Below are 19,012 nucleotides of genomic sequence, written 5' to 3'. Positions count from 1 at the left end.
AAAGAAACAGATTGTTTGGTAGAGAAGTTTTTATTCAGGCAAAAACAAATAGTCAAGGACAAATGTAGATAACAGAATCTAGAATAACAGAACAGGTTTTCAGACATTCTCCACACAGGAGAATGTTACAAATTTATCCTCTGCAGAGGTAGTTTTCTTTTTAGAGAATTAATTTTTGATTTTTTTCTAATATATACAAGTGTATGTTATTAAAGAAAAAGACCAAACTCAAAACTACATATTTAAAATTCTGTTCTGATGCTGTAAGGATCATCAGATCTTGAACCCAGGTTTGCATGGCTACCAGGCAGTTAACAGCCCCACACTGCCATAACCTGGCTGCTCTATGCAACCCACAATCCACAGTAGGTGCACGCCACAGGACATTCCTCCTTGAGTAATCTGATTGGCAGTTGTCTTAGCAATCCCTGATTGGCTCCTTGATCATATAGAAGCTCATGGGGCATAGTACAAAGTACCCAGGCAACAATGTGGATCCTTAGCTAGCTGGAATGACTGCCCTGCTTCTCCGTTTCTGAACCCCCAGTACTGACTTTGGCTCTGACTTGGATTCTGACTCCCGATCAACACCTGGAAGCCCAATACAGAATCTGATACCTGATATTGACCCTCACCCTGATTCCTGACTCTGTCTCCAGCTCTAACACTCAGCTTGATACCTGATTCTGATTCCGGCTTGATCCTCAGCATGGCTCTGACCCTGATACTGGCTCTGACCCCAGGCTTCAGTTCCTGGCTCCCAAAATCCTGCCACTAGTCCTGTCTTCCTTTACCCAGGATCCTGACAGATGTGAGAAGGTTGATGCAAGGCTTATTTTATAGACACATCCCTCAAATACCTATTATCAAGGTTTTAGGGAAATATCCCAATGTACTGAATTAAACAGATTCCTATAGAACCTTTTTTAGAATTTGTATGAATCAGATTCAAGGAGACTACTCATAATAGCAAGCTCTATCTTCAGTAGTTGCATACAAGATAAGGATAATAGCTAGTCTCAGGTCTATGCAATATGTGTTGTTGCATGGACTGTGATCTGTTGCACTTCTCTGTCATATATTAAATAAATAATTTACATACTGCTTTGCCAACAAACTGGTGTCACTAATTTATTCGCTCAGGTCTTTGGGAAAGTTGTAAGACTGGATGCAATTACAAATCTGTCTTAGCTATAAATGTGTGTTTTCAAAAAAACTAGAACAAGATTTCTGAAATATTTCATCCTTAACATATTTTGGTCAGGTTGCTTACTACACCAGAACCTGAATAGAATAGAGTGTCAGTTATTTACATGATCAAAGATTTTTCTTTTTCACACTTGTTTTGTTACCTTGGAAGTAACAGGAATGGCACAGCTGGTCTTGTCTTCCCTACCTTTGCTGGACAAACTGTTGGCAGTTTCAGAACATGTTCATTTTTAGCTTTAATCCTTTAGCTGAAGGGGTGGGGTACTGAATCTTTAATTAAGACATGCAAAGTGTTAATTAATTATTGAAGTCAAATATGTGTTGTTCCAATGTATGGAATCACAGTCCATCTTAAACAGGAGGCATTTCTTTAAGAAAACTAAACAACTAGTGACAAGATCAAAAAATACTATTGCTTTATCTCCTCTTATGCAGCAGGGACCGCATCTGATCTGGATCTCTTTACAGTAAACAAAGATATCTAACAGGTGAATAGCATACTCAAAATGAGCATATCATTATAAGTATTAACAACAACAAAAAACCCACACAAATAAAAAATTTAAACTGTGATTAAAAATCCATTAACCTTTTTACTTCCTAAATTTCACTCTCCTAGTTCTTGGGAATATCCTACTTCCACTAGTTCTCCAGTCATTATAGGCTATATCCATACTAGGAAATGTTATGAAAAAATTCCCACTGGAATAGTGGGAGCCCAAGGGTAGACAAGTTTTCCATGACTGGACTTATTTTTACCATGATATTGGCTGAAACCAGGCTTAATTAACATGGTGATAAAAATGAGACTGGTTCAGGGATCCTCAGCTGCATTAAGGCTCCTCCTAGCACTATCAACGATTCAGCTGAACTGGTGGTAGCACTGGGGAGGGGAGGAGGTTTATGGTGTTCATCATCTGACTAGAAAGGCAGGAGGAGACTCTAGGGGGAAAAGAGGATGGTTTGGGCAATAGTAGCTCATGCTATGTTCACTGACCATCTGCCATCACCCCATGATCCTCCGAGGGTCTAGAGGTCTTATTTCTCTGCAGGAAAAGATGTTGGAATCTCCACTGCTGACCTCTTATGTTGGCATCCTCCAATGACCCCAGCTGTCTTGGTGCTCGGACTGCCATGTGTGCTGATTTCTTATTATTTGTTGCTTCTCCTCATTGAATTTAGCATACTGGTTTGCTGTGTGTTATGTGTGGTCTTAGGGCTCGTCTACAATGCCCTGCACTTTGGACTAGGGGAATGCAAATAGCAGTGCACACCAAGGTGCTGTGCGATAACACCCCTGTGTGGATGCTGTGGGCATGAACTCAAAGTTTCTTAGTTTGCGTTAAGTTACTCCTCTTCAAACAGATGCTGCAGTGAATGTTTTTTGTTTGTTTGTTTGGACTCTAGGTCCACTTACCAGCAAAGACACAATTCAGTTTGACCTGTGCTTAGCTTGCCATTGTTTTGGAGCCTTTTGGTGATGGAGCTGTGGCTTCAAGTTCTGGGGCTTCCTCAGAAAGTTTCCTATAGTGCTGTAGGCAGTACAAATCTGAAGATGCTGAGAAATAAGTAGACAGCAATGTAGGATTGTTCTTCCACTGTTGCATCATCCTACTCCCCTGATCCTCCTGCAATACCACAGAGCATTCTTTCTTTCCACTAGCACTGGATAGAAATCCACAGTTAATGTTGACAGTAAAAACACCGTTAAATTAGATTCTGCAACTGAACATCCCTCAGAAAGAGACGATCTTGCAATGGCATGGGTTGGAGGGCCAATAGCAGCATGACTCCTGTGAGAAGGACCACAGGAGCAGCAGAGTTACCATGATACCAAAGGGGGGGACAAGCAGGGCTGAGTGCCAGAGGTCGGGGAATTTCCTTCCCAGAGGATTTCTTGCCTCTTCCGCAGCCCTCCAACATTCTTTGATGGGAAGACTGGAAGAAATCTTTTCAAACTACAGCAGAGTTCCTTGGCCAATCGTCATCCTGTCATGGGTATTTCTTTTGGAAAAGTACAGTTTGGTCCCAGGTGCTTACTAGTATTCACTATATACAGAGAACAATCGTTAAGAAATTGGGCCAAATTCACTGCTGTTATAAATTCTATTCAACGCAGCTGAATTCAGAGCAGCAGTGCATCTGGCCCCCTAATTCCCATCTGAAGCTGGAGTCTCCTTGCACAGTGTAAAGAACCGATGGTGCATTACTGTAGCTTGCTTGGTCATGCTGTAGCCTGCACAGTGAAAACTCCCTGAATCTGTATCCCTCACCTTCAGCTAAAGCGAAGCCCAGCAATATGCTAGTTTGTTCCCATGTGACATTTCTGTGAGGTTGTCTTGCTTTTCAGCAGTTATGCATTCCTTGGAAGGTGCGCTAGCCACCTTCTTTTTAGGACAATTCTCTTCAAAATAAAGATCACTCTACTAAAATGTGGCTGATCTGAGACACTGCTTATTCCATTATAGAGAAAGGACTAGAGAGGATACAAATGAATAATACAATGCAAAAGTCAGGTAGACCACTATGACTTGGAATGAATACTAGTAAATCATGCCTCATGATGACAGATATAGACCTTAGAATAGTGTCTCAATTATTTATTTTTCCTTTTTTTATTATTCTCATTTCACTACTAGCTGCATTCGGACCAGGACAGAGGAGATGGCTCACTTAAGTACATCCTTTCTGGAGATGGAGCAGGAGACCTCTTCATTATCAACGAAAACACTGGAGACATACAGGCCACAAAGAGACTAGACAGGGAAGAGAAGCCTGTTTATATACTTCGTGCACAGGCTATAAACAGGAGGACTGGACGACCAGTGGAACCAGAGTCTGAGTTCATCATTAAGATCCATGACATCAATGACAATGAGCCAATGTTTACAAAGGATGTTTACAACGCTAGTGTTCCGGAAATGTCGGATGTCGGTAGGTGGCAGCTCAGTAATTCACTATCTGATCTGGGTTCTTTTTGGGGATTTGCATCAGTGTCCATTATTCGGAGGTGCAGGGCAGATACCTGCTATTTAGTTTATTTGGAGTTGTGGAGCATTCAGCATCTCTGAAAATCAGATCCCTAGTATTTGGACTAGACCTGGAACAGAAGTCCTAATGCTGGTCAGCTCTGCTTGTTTATGGTTTAGGACAGAAACAAACTGGAAAAAGGTGGGGGAGGGAGCATGCACCTCCCACAAGAGAAAGTCAGTGTACCTCTCAGCTCTTCCCTAATTTTGGGATACATTGCTCAATTCCCTTTGTCCCTCCATAATCTTTTGTTTCTCCTTGAACACAAAGGGTGTTCTCCATTGCCCATTGAAGTGAATCCATATCTTTCCACTGACTTCACTGGGCTTTGGCTAAGGCCCTCAGAATCAATAAAAGAACATAAAAATCAGATTTAAAATGAATGGATTAAAAATTCACCTTTGGAGATTCAGGGGGCCCCTATTTAGAGGGTTTCACAGGTTCACATTTCTTTGTCCCTTGTTTCTTTTTAGAGAGAGCTGGGAGATTGAATAGCAACACGGCACATTTGTAATCTGAAACAATGTCCCGTGAGAGAAGCATTAAACAAACAGCATCAAGTAAAGGATTCAAATAAACCACAAGCAATATGCAAAAAAGGACTAACGGGCATCTTCTCTCAGCTCATTCATGGGGTTTGTCATGTGAATGGAACCTTACCCCCATCAAAGTCAGAGCATCCCCCTAACATTTTACATTAGGACATGGCATTATTTAATCTGTGGAGTGGATACTTTGTTCAAAAATCTCTCCTCAGTCCCAAAACCAGTACTGTTTTTGGTACAATAAACACTTCATCTAGAACTGAACAGTGGTTATTTTTCTGAGAGCGGGATTCAAGATTCCGAATTTCGATACAGCCCTCAAATACCAGATCCAAGGTTTTGGTTTGACTGATTACAAAGATGAGGCACTTTGCAAAATTCAGTTCTTGACTTGGGTTCAGATTTTAAATACCGACCAGAATGGGGGTGTTCAGATCTTTGGGTTTTGGTACAACTGTACATTTTATAGAAAATATGAAACAGAATTTAACTTCCCTGTAGAGTCTAAACAATTGACTTTTTTTGGCTCCAACAGCAGCTGGAGTTTGTCTTTCTCTACAGTATTGGGCTGGTGCTCTTTAAATAGAGGAATGGGCAAAGCAGCTTAGATGAAATAAGAACATAGCTTAAGCTTTGCCCAAAACTTGAATTTAACCAGAACTTGCATTATTTTTTAATCCAAAAAACTTCAGCTGTGTTTAAAAATATACTTTTTTTCTTTCCTTTTTTTCCATGTTCCCACACTCCCAGGTTCCCACTGGGACTCGAAGGAGAACTGCCAAAGTGTCACAAATAGAGGCTGGTTCTTGAGTTCCCAGAGCAGTTTTCCAAACCTAAGATACCCAGCTAGTTATAGTAAACACCCAAACTCTGGTCTTGATGAGATTCCTCCAGGACTAAATTAAACAGTATATTCTGGATCGCAGATGTGTTGTCAGTAGAGAAGGAGCTGTTCAGTGCTTCGTGATTAATAGATTAAATGCAGTGCGGCTTGATCTTTTGGCTCCCAATTAAAATACCCACAAGCGAGTATTTGAAAGGCCTTATTCAGTTTCCCCAAATTCTTTCACTGAGGACATAGCATTTGTCACCAGTACTCCAGTCCCTAAGCTTTGTAGATCTCACAGGTTTCCCCTGAGGTACACATCAGGGTCCTCCATGGCTCCCTGGCACTATAGCACTAGGGATTCGGCAGCTTCATGCTACTCCCCATGAAGGGAATTTCCCTTGGACAGAAAAATAATAATAATACAGAATAAGGCTGAATTATAGTTTTAGAAGATTAACCACAAAGGTCTTCCCACACCCACTCCCAAGTCCTTTTCACACACGGGGGAGCCACTGATTATTCCAGTCCAACTTGGAAAGACAAGATTTATATGCACAGTACCCCATCTCCAAAACATCTCCTTAATGCAAGAGACAAATTAATGAAACTGTCTGTTAGCGCTCGCATGGGCAGGGAGACAGATTTCTCAAAGAACAATATCACAGTACTGTTCTTGTTTGTGAATTTACATTGCAGTAACTGTACTATACTCAAACCAAATGTTTTCTATAAATAAGTGAGCAAACATCAGGTACAGGGAAAGAATATTTTTCATCCACACAAATTGCTGTTTGTTGAAATAGTTTAAAAGCATTTTCGGCCCCTGTCAGAGTAGCAATATAACGATGAAAAGAGCAGGAACATTAAAGCATGTCCAGATGGATAAATGCACAGGCAACTATGCTATAAATTACTCTGTCCACCAACAAGAGAGTACATGTTTTTATTTATCATTGCAGGTACATTTGTTGTGCAAGTCACTGCGACGGATGCCGATGATCCTACCTATGGAAACAGTGCTAAAGTTGTGTACAGCATTCTCCAGGGACAACCGTATTTCTCAGTGGAGTCTGAGTCAGGTCAGGAGACCTTATATCTGTCATTCTCTGACAGTGTCTATAATTTAAAATGACATGTTAAGCCAAGCTAGGACATATTAAACAAAAACTTCAAAGAGATTACATTTTACTCAGTGCAGAATCTGACAAACCCAGTAGAGCGATACATCTGTAAACATGACACCTGCATTATTTTAATCTTAACATCAAAGCCTAATAAATATAATTAGACCTGCATGTGAACTAGTTTTCAATCATTTTCAACAAGCAGTGGGCACGGACACTTTGCAGAGCCTGAAATTAAACCAAGTGTTGCTCAGTTCAATAGTTTGGCTCCAATGAGGAAAGAAGAAGGGAAGGCGGGTGGAAAGATTACTCATGGATCATCATAACAGCTGAATTAAGCTGAGTTTTCTTTTCTTCTTCTTGGTGTTTATTTAAAACTTGTGCCAATAAAATGATTAAAGTTATTTTTCTGTACATCTGTAATGTAGAGAGATATTTTTATGTTAATCTTCCGGGGGGAAATCTTCATTTAGAATCATGATAGAAGAAGTACATTTGGCTTTGCCCCACTCAATATAATATCTCTCAGGATCCAGCCTTTTTGAGTTCTGTCTAGGGCTTTTGGGGAGATTTTCATCAGAAAATACTGGTTTGTCAAAACTGAAACTTTTTGTGGCAACATATCTGTATCAAAGAAACTTTCGTTAGGAAGGTTTCTCAGGCCCAAGGTGGAATTTCTGGAGAGAGCGAGAGACACACACATAGATCCAGAATAGCCCAGGGGTTAGTGGGAGACCCAAGTGAGTGCTGTAACCACTGGGCTATTGGATATTTTAGCAAGGGTCTTTCTCATTTTTTGAAAGGTTTTGGTATCATTCCGATGTGTAACACAAACAGATTTTGAAACCTCAAAATTGTTCATAAAATGGAATTCTTGTTTTTTGGCTAGCCCTAATTCTGTCCTCAGGAGGGCATCAAGTCAGATAGTGCATGGGGATAAATAACATAGGACTAGGAGGGAAAGGGGGAGGATTTACCACCACCACCACCCCCCATTTAGGGATCGCATTAATAAATAAAGGAAACACCAAGTTTGGAACAAAAACTCGTTTATCTCACTTTATGAAAAGTGGATGAGTTTACTCATGGTACAAAATTACTCATTAAAGTGATATTCAACAGCTTGTTTATTATTTTTAACTGTAGACACACACACTCAAAATTTTAAAAAGTTGTCTATACCCCTGTAACATGGCTGATTTTGTTGTTGTTGGGGGTTGAATAATCATATGTCCAATAGCTTCTGTGGTTATAGGAGGCTGTGGGTTCACCTTTCTCTGAAGCATAAGATACTGGCTATTGAAGGAGGTAGGATTCTTCTCTTGATGGACCAATGGTTCTAGTTTGGCAGAGTATATCTTACATTCTTCTATCCAAATGGATAATAAAAGTGAGGGATCATATGCTTTCGCTGGTAGTGCAATGGTTTCTTAGCAGAGAGAGTATGGGGAAAAATAGATACAGCAAAGGTTTGATCCTTCTCCCACTGAACTAAACAGCAAAACTAGGGATTTCAGTGGGACCAGAATTTCATTCCTACTGACTACAGAAGAGCAAATGATCTGGTCTTAAGAGACCAGATAAATATAGAGACACAAGATGGGTGAGGTAATATCTTTTATTGGACCAACTTCTGTTGATGAGAGACACAAACTTTCAAGCCACACAGAGCTCCCCTTCAGGTCTGGGAAAGGAACTCCCAGTGTCCCAGCCAGGGGCTGGTACCACCATATTGCGCGAAGGACACTTGACAAAATTACTGTACTTAGTGACAGACATGGGGGTTTGTGTCATTCAATTTTTTGAAAAATTACCACAGGCCTCAACATTTTTACCATGGACACGTTGCTGACCCCTGGTCCCAGCTAAATGCAAGGTGGAACAGATTGTTTAGCATAAGTAGTTATAGGGGCCAGTCAAGGTAGAGTGGCCCATTAACACCTCTGCAGTCATAGGACAAAAAGAGGGAGTTAGTGGGTTACACTATTACACTATTACACTATTCTTGTAATAACTCATAAATCCAGTGTCTCTGCTCAGTCCATGATTTTCAGTGTCTAGCAGAGTTATGAATTTGAGCTCCCAGGCTCGTCTTTTGAAAATCATTGTGCACGTTTCCTTTGAGGATGAGCACTGATAGGTCAGGTATAGAGTGATCACTTTGTTCACCCACAGGTGATAGGATGTTTTTGTCTTTCATCCCTATCCTATGTGAGTTGATTCGAGAGCCTAGTGATTGTCTGGTCTCACCTACATAGTCGTTATTGGGGCATTTAGTGCATTGGAGGAGGTACACCACATGTTGTGATAGGCAGGTGTAGGATCCATGGATCTTGAAAGGTGTGTTGTGTGGGGCATTGATCATTGTAGCAGTGGAGATCTGCTTGCAGGTTTTGCATCTGTTGTTCTGTCAGGATCTGGTGCTGCTTTGAGTTGGTGTGTCTGCATACAGATAAATATAAACATTTTGCTTTATTATAAAGTATTGAATTTCAGTGGGAGTTAGGTGCCTAACTGACATTTATGCCTTTGAATAAGAAAGTATTTAGGAGAAGAATTTCAATCACTGTATAAATAGAATTAGATATTGTATGCTTGGGTGCTTGCTGCTTTCTTAATTAATTTCCCTGCCATTTAATGTCTCTGTACTGCCTCTTAATGATGCCTTGCTGAAGTTTGCTTGTTTTTGCCATGTCTGTCAAAATAAAAGTTGATGGGATGGGGAAAATAACTGAAGTACCTTATAATGAGAGACAACCCTTCTTCCAGTTTAACAAGAGACTTTCATGCCGAGTTAAAGGGGGATAAATAGTCATATAAAACAACAATGCATGCAAATTGCTTTAACATTTTTCTGGGGATGTCGTTAATATTGTGTCTGTCACGCAGGCAGCAGCCTGAGATACACTGTGACAAGTCTGTAATTTAATATGCCATCTCATAACAGTAAATATTTATACTGGGCAAAGTTTACTGATTATGCAGAGACTGTCATCTATTTTTTTTTTAAATAAGCATTTCTGTCAAAGTCAGTACACTACCAACTATGTTCCCCTCCTTAATTCCCACCTTCCCAGGTATTATCAAAACCGCTTTGCTCAACATGGACCGAGAAAACAGGGAGCAGTACCAGGTGGTCATCCAGGCCAAGGACATGGGTGGACAGATGGGTGGACTCTCAGGAACCACCACGGTGAACATCACACTGACTGACGTCAATGACAATCCACCACGATTCCCACAGAGTGCGGACCATTTTTGTTTCTTTGAAAGTCTTTAAGGAAGTCTAGACAGAAATTAATATTTTTTCTCCCCAGTTATTTCTGCTGTCATAAACTGTGAGCCTACTGCATATCGGGCTTCCACAGAGCGAGTGAGCAGTGGCTTAATACTAGTGCTTAACTCCAGTGGATGGAAAATGTTTCTTGTAATGTTTTCACTGCTTTGTTAGAGCAAGTCTGAGATGAACATTACTAAACAGAAAACATCCTTATTTTTTCTTCTCATTAAACAGTACTGCTGGGGACCTCCTATCACATTCTTTGTGTTAGCATGTGTCTGCAATTATTTTTAGAGCGATTTCTGCTTTATTCTAATGTCTGTGTTGTGAAATATACTAATTTAAATGACTCAAATCTGTCCCTGGAGTAATTCCATTGAAATCAATGGAATTTCCCTGCTGGTGTGCTTCAACATAGTGCTGTTTCAAATAGTACTATGTGAAAATGCACTAGGAAACCTTTAGCATGCACCAGCAGGGTCTACACGACCAATTAATGTGCAACATGATAATAGTGCACTTTAGAAATTACACCCCCATAAAGCGCATTACCCATCTGTGTAGACAAGCCCTTAGAATCAACAGTCCTTTGTATTATTGACGGATTCTGGGCATAAACTGATTAAAAATCTCCCACACAATTTTTTTGCTTTACCTAACCTTTGCCATTTGAGCCAAGAGCAGTAGCAGCTGTCTGAGATTCTAGATGCTATCAGACAAATATGAAAGCTTTGACTGTTAAGTCACCAAAAATGTTATTGAAAGCAACTTGTCATTTAGGTCCAAAGTCTGCCCTTGGCTGTGGGCCAACAGCTCCCATTTAAATTGGTGGACTTAAATTGAAATGTAAGTCTCTGCCCCTTAAAGTATATTATACACCTTTGTGCATGAGCATCTCTTATTGCCTGAATCATTGATGCATCAACACAATGCCAACATTCCCCAGTAATTTTTCTTAGGGATGTTGGGAGCAGTTTGCAGTGCAGCACATTTGCGGTAAAGACTGGTCTGGATTTGGTTTTAATGTCCACTATATCACACAGGCTACTGGCAGTTCTCTATATTTTGTGCATCTTTTAACATCTAGAGGTTGTTTTTTCTTTTCCTATTCCATCTTCAACTGGCCGAAAGGGACCCAAGATACTGTCTGACATCACTTGCAGGTAGAAAGGGAAAAAAAATTCATTGTCATACTAGGGTCTTGTCAGGGAATCACTTACTTCTATTGTTATGAAACTAAGGCATGGGATGAGTTTTACTTCTTGCTAAAGACCTGGAGATCAGCAACTTCTTAAATCTACTGATCAGAATATTGGTGCATCTGTGTCTGGCAAGCAAATACAGCTTGTATATCCAGACTCCAAAATACCATGGGTCTGGCTAACCAAAACTGCTTTCTCGTTTATTGTAGGCACATACCAGTTCAAAACAGCTGAATCTGCTCCACCTGAGTCACCAATTGGCAGGATAAAAGCGAATGATGCCGATGTGGGTGAAAACGCCGAGATCGAATACAGCATCACTGAAGGAGATGGATCAGACATGTTTGGGGTTATCACTGACAAGGACACACAGGAAGGAATTATAACAGTCAAAAAGGTACACATTTTAATAAACTTAATTCCAACTTTTAGAGTCCCTTTAAGAGCCTTACATGATGTACGTTTAATTTGTCATGCAGTTGACATTGTTCAGTGATTTACACATTATTTATTAAGAGTCTCCTCCAAATCCTCTGTACAAAGTCTCTTTTACCAAATCAGTTAGGATTCCTTCCCCTTCCCACCCTCCCCAATCCTGTTTCCTCCTAGAACCACTTCACAAAACCTGCTTGCACAGCCTTTGAATGGGGAGGAGCAGCATGTAACCTATAAAGAGGGGCAGGTCTGAGAGAAAGTTCTGCTGCCTCAGAAAGTTCATCTCCGAGGCTGGAGCAGTGCCCTTCAGCTGTGCTTTTTGTCCCTAATGTGCGTAAAAAAATTTAAAAAAAGATTTGTTCTACTTATTAGGAAAGTGCTAGGTTAGTCAACAGAAATAATCAGTGTCCCTGTACTCTTTTGCCTATTTAAATTACCGTTGACCTCTCAGAACGTGTTGAAAAATATAGATGCTCTAGTAAATCAAAGCACGCGATTTATTGATGTACATTTTGCATATAATGTAATTAATAAACCATTTAGTGTACGTTCACTTTTTAAAAAAAAACACAGTGCCTTATTAGATCACAGTGTGCATCATCTAATAGATGGCACTTTGGCTGTCGGAAAGGATTTGGATAATCTTGTTAATAGTGAGTTATCAGGCAAGTGTGATAAGGTTACAGATATCAACTTCCATCAGTTCAAGTTTAGTCAACATGAAACAGACATTGTGTGGATTTTCAAAATATGCACTTTGCTTGTTGATATCAGTATGACACCCGTCATTACTTGTTCCTTAAGAAACGCCTTGTAGGGTATGATCATCGACATCAGTCTAATTCTGTTCATGTTCCTGTCTGCTTCTGACAGCAACTTTGTTCCTGTTAGTCTTGTTCAACAAAATGAAAAAAATGATGACAGGGTGACTACTATCTGCCTAATTTGCTATAAGTACGTGTGTGCGCGCAGCCCCCCAAATGTTGTTTCTTTTGTATTTTTTAAAAGGGCATTAGAACCATATAATATAGTCATAACCTATCATAGCAGGATACTCTATTTGATGAGTCACCCTAAATCACTTTTGACACCACATGACATAATGTTACATTTCAATAATGGGCAGCCAATATTTTAGCACAGGGCTCTCACAAAGATTTTCCCCCTGAGCGTGTGGTACTTAGGGAGCAGGGGCAGGAGGGGAAAGACAGTAAATGTGTTGAGCCTGTTCCAGAATGAGGAATTTGTTTTCCAATGATTATGTCTCATAACGAGAACAGTCCAGGGAGGCAAATTCATTTGGGAAAAGTGTGTATGTTAAGTGCACTCTTCCTGACAAATATTAAGGACTAGATTCTCATCTAGTGTAAATCAGCATTATTCTGTTGCTTCCGCTGATTACTTCTGTTGATTTCAGTGGAACTACACCTATTCACTCCAGCTGAGAATCTGAACCTTAGATAGTAAGTGCTTCAGGGCAAGACTGTGTCTACTCCCAGCTTCTAACACAATGTGCCACAACCTGACTGGGGCTTTTGGGAGCTACCACAATAGAAAAATATTGAGGTATAACTATATGCAGTACAGTATTATTATCATGTTATAACTTATTTTCTGGTGGCAGCACTCCAAGGTCCCAATCAGGATCATGGCTCCCTTCTGTTGGGCCTTAGAAACATACAATACGACACAGTCACTGCCCCAAAGAGCTTAATTTGAAAAGGGGTGTGCGTAGGAGAGACAGAGAGAGACCATTAATCAGAGATGAGACTCAGGGGCACTCTCCTGGAATTGATTTGAAAATACCTGACAGCAGGCACAATCCGATACAATGTGAGTGTTTTGTATTGGCTCAGCATAAGTTTGTATGGGTCTCAGGCATAGCATGCCTCTCTGGCCAGTGAGGTTTTTGTAGTACACTCCAGAAGTAGCAGGGAGTTAAAAAAAAAAAAAAAAAACACCTACCTCATACCATTGTCTAGAAATGGATTTTTAAGAAGAGGGCTCCATTAGCTCTCAAAGCCCCCTTCAGTTCATCATCAGTTCATTCAGTACATCTAGATGCTGCCTGAAGTGGCTTTAAATGGTGAGTCCTCAGAAACCTCTCATTGGTTTTTTTTGTTTCATGACTCTTATTTATTTTCCAAGGCTTTGGATTTTGAAAAGAAAAAGCTGTATACTCTGAAAGTGGAGGCTACCAACACTCATGTGGATCCCCGATTCCTCTACTTGGGGCCATTCAAGGACTTCACTACAGTCAGAATCCTGGTGGAGGATGTGGATGAGCCCCCGGTGTTCAGCAGACCAGCATACATACTAGAAGTGAAAGAAGATGTGGCCATAAACAGTATTATAGGAACGGTAACAGCCCAGGACCCTGATGTTGCGAAAAATCCTGTCAAGTAAGCATAGACTATTTCAGCTCACATCTACTGTCTTTTTGAATGCTTTATATTTGTTTCTATTTGAACATCCGCATGCAAAAAAAACATTCCCTTTAATAATGAAGTCTATGTTATGTACTGTACATGGCATAAACATATACACATGTACACATTTTACATACATGAGTGTGTGTGCATGCTCATTACATACAACTCGATTTGCATTTCAGTTGCTTTTGTAACTACTCACTACTCCTTAGGCATTAGCGACACTAACTAACAAGAAGAGAATCTTAAAGAATACCACAATTACGTTTTCTAGTTGCAGAAAGGCAAAACTGAATAGTTCCGGTACAATCTGGGTACAAACTCAGATTCACACACACGGTCATACATTGTGAGCTCATTTATATCAATGCAATTCCATTCACTTCAGTGAAGTGATTCACTGGTGTAAGCAAGTTTACAATCAGCCTCACAGACATCGTAAATTAGGCAATTAATTTTTAGAGGAAATTTGAAGTTCAGAATCATTAAAGTTGAGCCCCTGTTTTTCATGAACTAGCAAGTGATATGAGAAAGAACATAACTACAGTGTAGTTTAGACTATGAAGGTCTTTCTGAGAAAAATGATCAAAAAGTGATTTTTTTTTAAATATATGAGTCTCTTCTTTTACACTGAACAGGAGAAGAATCTTACAGTGTGACACCTTCTTGTTAGGGCGTTATAACAGGTCACCAGTTGGGATGGGGACACGGAAAATATGCAACGTAGTTATATGCAAAGCAAGGTACATTGCCACCAACATTTAAAATCCGAGTGCATCTTGAGTGCATCTTGCATCATGGGTGGGAAAACTCAAAACTTTCCTAAAACGGGTTGGGGGGGAGGGGGAATACAAAGGAGAAAAGGGAGTTTGATAAAATCAGAGGTCATAAAATTAAGGTTTATGGGTAATACACTGCACTTCTACAAAGTACCATCCATCGACATATCTCAAAGTGCTTTTAAAACTTTAATAAGTTTCAACCCACCTTGTGAGATAGGTAAATATTATCTCCATTTTACTGATGAGGAAACTAAGACAAAAAAAGATTGTAAGATCTTTTTGTTCTGTGTTTGTACAGCACCTAGCACAAGGGGGTCCTGCTTTATGTTGGAGTCCCTAGGTGCTTTTTCAATACAAATAAATAATAATAAGTAAAATAATAATCCTGTGTCTGAGGCTGATTCCCACACTTTTGTTTTAGTCACCCAGACAATCTTTCCTGTCATAAGACAAATTTTACATAAGAACATAAGAATGTCCATACTGGGTCAGACCAATGGTCCATCTAGCCCTGTATCCTGTCCTAAGACAGTGGCCAATGCCAGATGCTTCAGAGAGAGTGAACATAGCAGGACAATTATCGAGTGATCAAGGCCCTGTCATCAAGTCCCAGCGTCTGGCAGTCAGAGACTTAGGGACACCCAGAACATGGAATTCCATCCCTGACTATCTTAGCTAATAGACATCGATGGACCTATCCTCCATCAACCTAATTCTTTTTGAACCCACTTATGCAGCAAAGGACCTAGGGGTTACAGTGGCCGAGAAGCTGGATATGAGTCAACAGTGTGCCCTTGTTGCCAAGAAGGCCAATGGCATTTTGGGATGTATATGTAGGGGTATTGCCAGCAGATCGAGGGACGTGATCGTTCCCCTCTATTCAACATTGGTGAGGCCTCATCTGGAGTACTGTGTCCAGTTTTGGGCCCCACACTACAAGAAGGATGTGCAAAAATTGGAAAGAGTCCAGCGGAGGGCAACAAAAATGATTAGGGGACTGGAACACATGACTTATGAGGAGAGGCTAAGGGAACTGGGATTGTTTAGTCTGCGGAAGAGAAGAATGAGGGGGGATTTGATATCTGTTTTCAACTACCTGAAAGGGGTTCTAAAGAGGCTGGATATACACTGTTCTCAGTGGTAGCTGATGACAGAACAAGGAGTAATGGTCTCAAGTTGCAGCGGGGGAGGTTTAGGTTGGATATTAGGAAAAACTTTTTCACTAGGAGGGTGGTGAAACACTGGAATGCGTTACCTAGGGAGGTGGTGGAATCTCCTTCCTTAGATATTTTTAAGGTCAGGCTTGACAAAGCCCTGGCTGGGATGATTTAGTTGGGGATTGGTCCTGCTTTGAGCAGGGGGTTGGACTAGATGAGCTCCTGAGGTCCCTTCCAACCCTGATATTCTATGATTCTATACTTTTGGCCTTCACAACATCCCTTGGCAAGGAGATCCACAGATTGACTGTGCATTGTGTGAAGAAGTACTTCCTTATGTTTGTTTTAAACCCTCTTACTATTAATTTAATTGGGTGATCCCCCCTTGTTCTTGTATTACGCAAGAGGGTAAATAACAATTCTCTTATTCACTTGCTCCTCACCACTCATGATTTTATAGATCGCTATCATATCCCACCTTCGTTCTCTCTTTTCCAAGCTGAACAGTCACAGTTTCTTAATCTCTCCTCACATGGAATCTGTTCCATACCCCATATCATATTTGTTGCCCTTCTCTGTACCTTTTACAATTCTAATATATCTTTTTTTTTTCTGAATTTTGTCCAAGGAGAATAAAATGACAAAGTAAAAGAAGAAAAAAATAAAAATTTACTAGAGAAAAAAATCTCTCATCAGCACAACCTCACGGTGAAAGAATGGTACCACATAGGCTGTTTGTCCTCTATCGCCATGTTGTGCCATGGCCTCTAGTGCCATGTTGGCAGATCCAATTTTTTTAAAGAAAGGTTTTATTTTGTTTTTACAAAAACTTCCAGTATACAAGCTTCCAGAAGACTAGAGTGTAACTGTACAATCTGCCTGTTGTAAGGGGTAACACACTCTTGTGCTGGTCCTGGAGGAACCCTGTGAGAAAATAAACTGCACTGGGTCTATACCTGGCACAGTGTATGTTCTCCAGCATGTCAGCACACAGACATGATGGCTCGTGGAAGGCCCCACCCGGACCGCATCTCTTCCAACCATCTCCCACCCAGTGGCACAGGAGGGGCTGGGAATGTAGTGCATCTGTGGATCCCTCTTCCTGTATGTTAAGAGCTGCACACAAGAAGCCATATGCAGCACACACCAAGAAGTTTTATTTGCCCTACAAAAACCAGGAACTATGCTGTATAGTTTTGAGCCCTGTGTACCTTATCTATAACTATCTATCTATAACATATTCTTGTAACACCCCCCTTCTGCAGATTACTCACACCATGGTATCAGACACCTTCTTACTTCCTTGTACAGCCATGCAAACCAGGGCATGATTTGCCCCAAAAAGAGCAGATGGGACAGAGTCCATACAAAGGGAATTGACTCATACCAGCAGAGTGGATCTGACCGACTAATACTATGTGCAAACATAACAATGGATTGAAAACATCAAAGGGAAATATTTAAATTTACAGTCCAAGGTGGTTGATATTATTTAGACAGAACAGCATTTAATTTGCAACAGCATTTTATTTGAGAATAGGGTAATGAAAATCAATTAACATCTTATTGATTTGTCCGAAATGAAAACCAAAGGAGGAAAAAGAGAGAAATGAGGAAAAGATTGAGACACCAGAAGGAAGTGATAGGGGAACAGGAAGAAGAGCAAGAGGGAAGAGGAAACCAAGGAACCACTAGCCTATGAGATGTGGGCCTGCCAATAAATTATGATCCTAATGGGGCTTTTATGGTGCCGATATCTTGTGGGATCTCCCAGGATGTGGGAGGACAGTATGCGGTTCCATATTCTTGACAGGGTGATTTTTTTCCATGAAAAGTATAGATGCTAAATCTGACTTCCACTTTGAGCTTGGGGGAGGATGCAATTAGACTGTATGTGTAGGACTTGTCACTTACTTGTCAATTGCCCTTGACAGTCAGAAATAAAATCTTTAGACACTTGACGTTACAGTGAAAACCTTCAATTTTTCCCCACTTAAGCGCAGATTTTTCCTTTTTAAATAAAATGACCCGTAACTCAGTTAGCTGAAAGACCCTTTGATCTTCCATTACAGAATCCTTCATAATATCATTATGAAAATGCATTATGAAAAATTCACACACACACATCCCTTCCTGACCCACAAATCTGCTTGACTTGTGGTTGCATTAGACAGCAAGCTGCTGAGTATCAGAAGACAATGAAGCAAAAGAAGACTAAGAAGTGAACTTTGCAGAAATATCTGCCATAACCCGAAATAACGGATCACCATCTACACAATTTCAGTGAAGCCACATTTCATCAGCCTAGACCTGACCAATAGGTCTCCGAGCTGCAGAACAACATTAAGATAGGACAAAACATATACAATTAGTGTATGCATGGATATACAAATACTGATATACAGCCAATATCACTAGAGCGTTAAATAAGACTCCACCATCCAGTTGTTAGTGAAAACGTGTTGTTTGCACAACGCTTACATTCAGAGTACACAGGTAATGTACTGAACCTCTGAATTCTTCCCATGTAAAAAAATTAATTGTGCTGCTTCCGGTATTATCATATCTTTCTTTAAATCTCTAGTTGAGTTTTTTGCTCTTGTAACTCCTCAGAGGCATAATGTAGTTCATCATTTATTGGAACTGCCTCCCTGCGGTGGCTGATTTATCAAAAGTATCCCAGATGAAAATAATCTGCAAATAAATGCAAGGCTTTATTTTGTTTGTGTATTTTACTGACAACTTACTTGTATGTATTGGCTTTTCTCTGCTCCCTCCCTCCCCCTCCCCATAGTTATGTTTAAGGGTACAGTGGAATATGCATATATTCATTAACTTCCTAGCTTGTCAATTACCCAGGGTTTGAAGGGTATAAAGTCCTGAAATCTGACATATATGCACCAGTAATTTCATTAAAGAAATGTAAAAACAAGTTTGATGTTGTCTGCTTAATTCATAGTAGGCTATGAGCCATAAATTAGAATCAC

General features: G+C 40.3%; 1 protein-coding gene across 2 annotated transcripts in view; it reads left to right on the top strand.

The window, feature by feature from the left end:
* Positions 1-19,012, top strand: part of LOC102933581 (cadherin-6) — a 123,545-nt gene that overhangs the window by 81,007 nt on the left and 23,526 nt on the right. For both annotated transcript variants that reach the window (XM_037893291.2, XM_037893293.2), the window contains 5 exons: positions 3,849-4,143; positions 6,573-6,692; positions 9,815-9,982; positions 11,429-11,616; positions 13,803-14,056. In XM_037893291.2, coding sequence (XP_037749219.1) covers positions 3,849-4,143; positions 6,573-6,692; positions 9,815-9,982; positions 11,429-11,616; positions 13,803-14,056 — 1,025 coding nt within the window. The remainder of the gene's footprint in view (positions 1-3,848; positions 4,144-6,572; positions 6,693-9,814; positions 9,983-11,428; positions 11,617-13,802; positions 14,057-19,012) is intronic.

The sequence above is a fragment of the Chelonia mydas genome, chromosome 2 (genome assembly GCF_015237465.2).
Source record: "Chelonia mydas isolate rCheMyd1 chromosome 2, rCheMyd1.pri.v2, whole genome shotgun sequence".
Taxonomy (NCBI): Eukaryota; Metazoa; Chordata; order Testudines; family Cheloniidae; genus Chelonia; species Chelonia mydas.
This window is presented reverse-complemented; position numbering and strand designations above follow the sequence as displayed.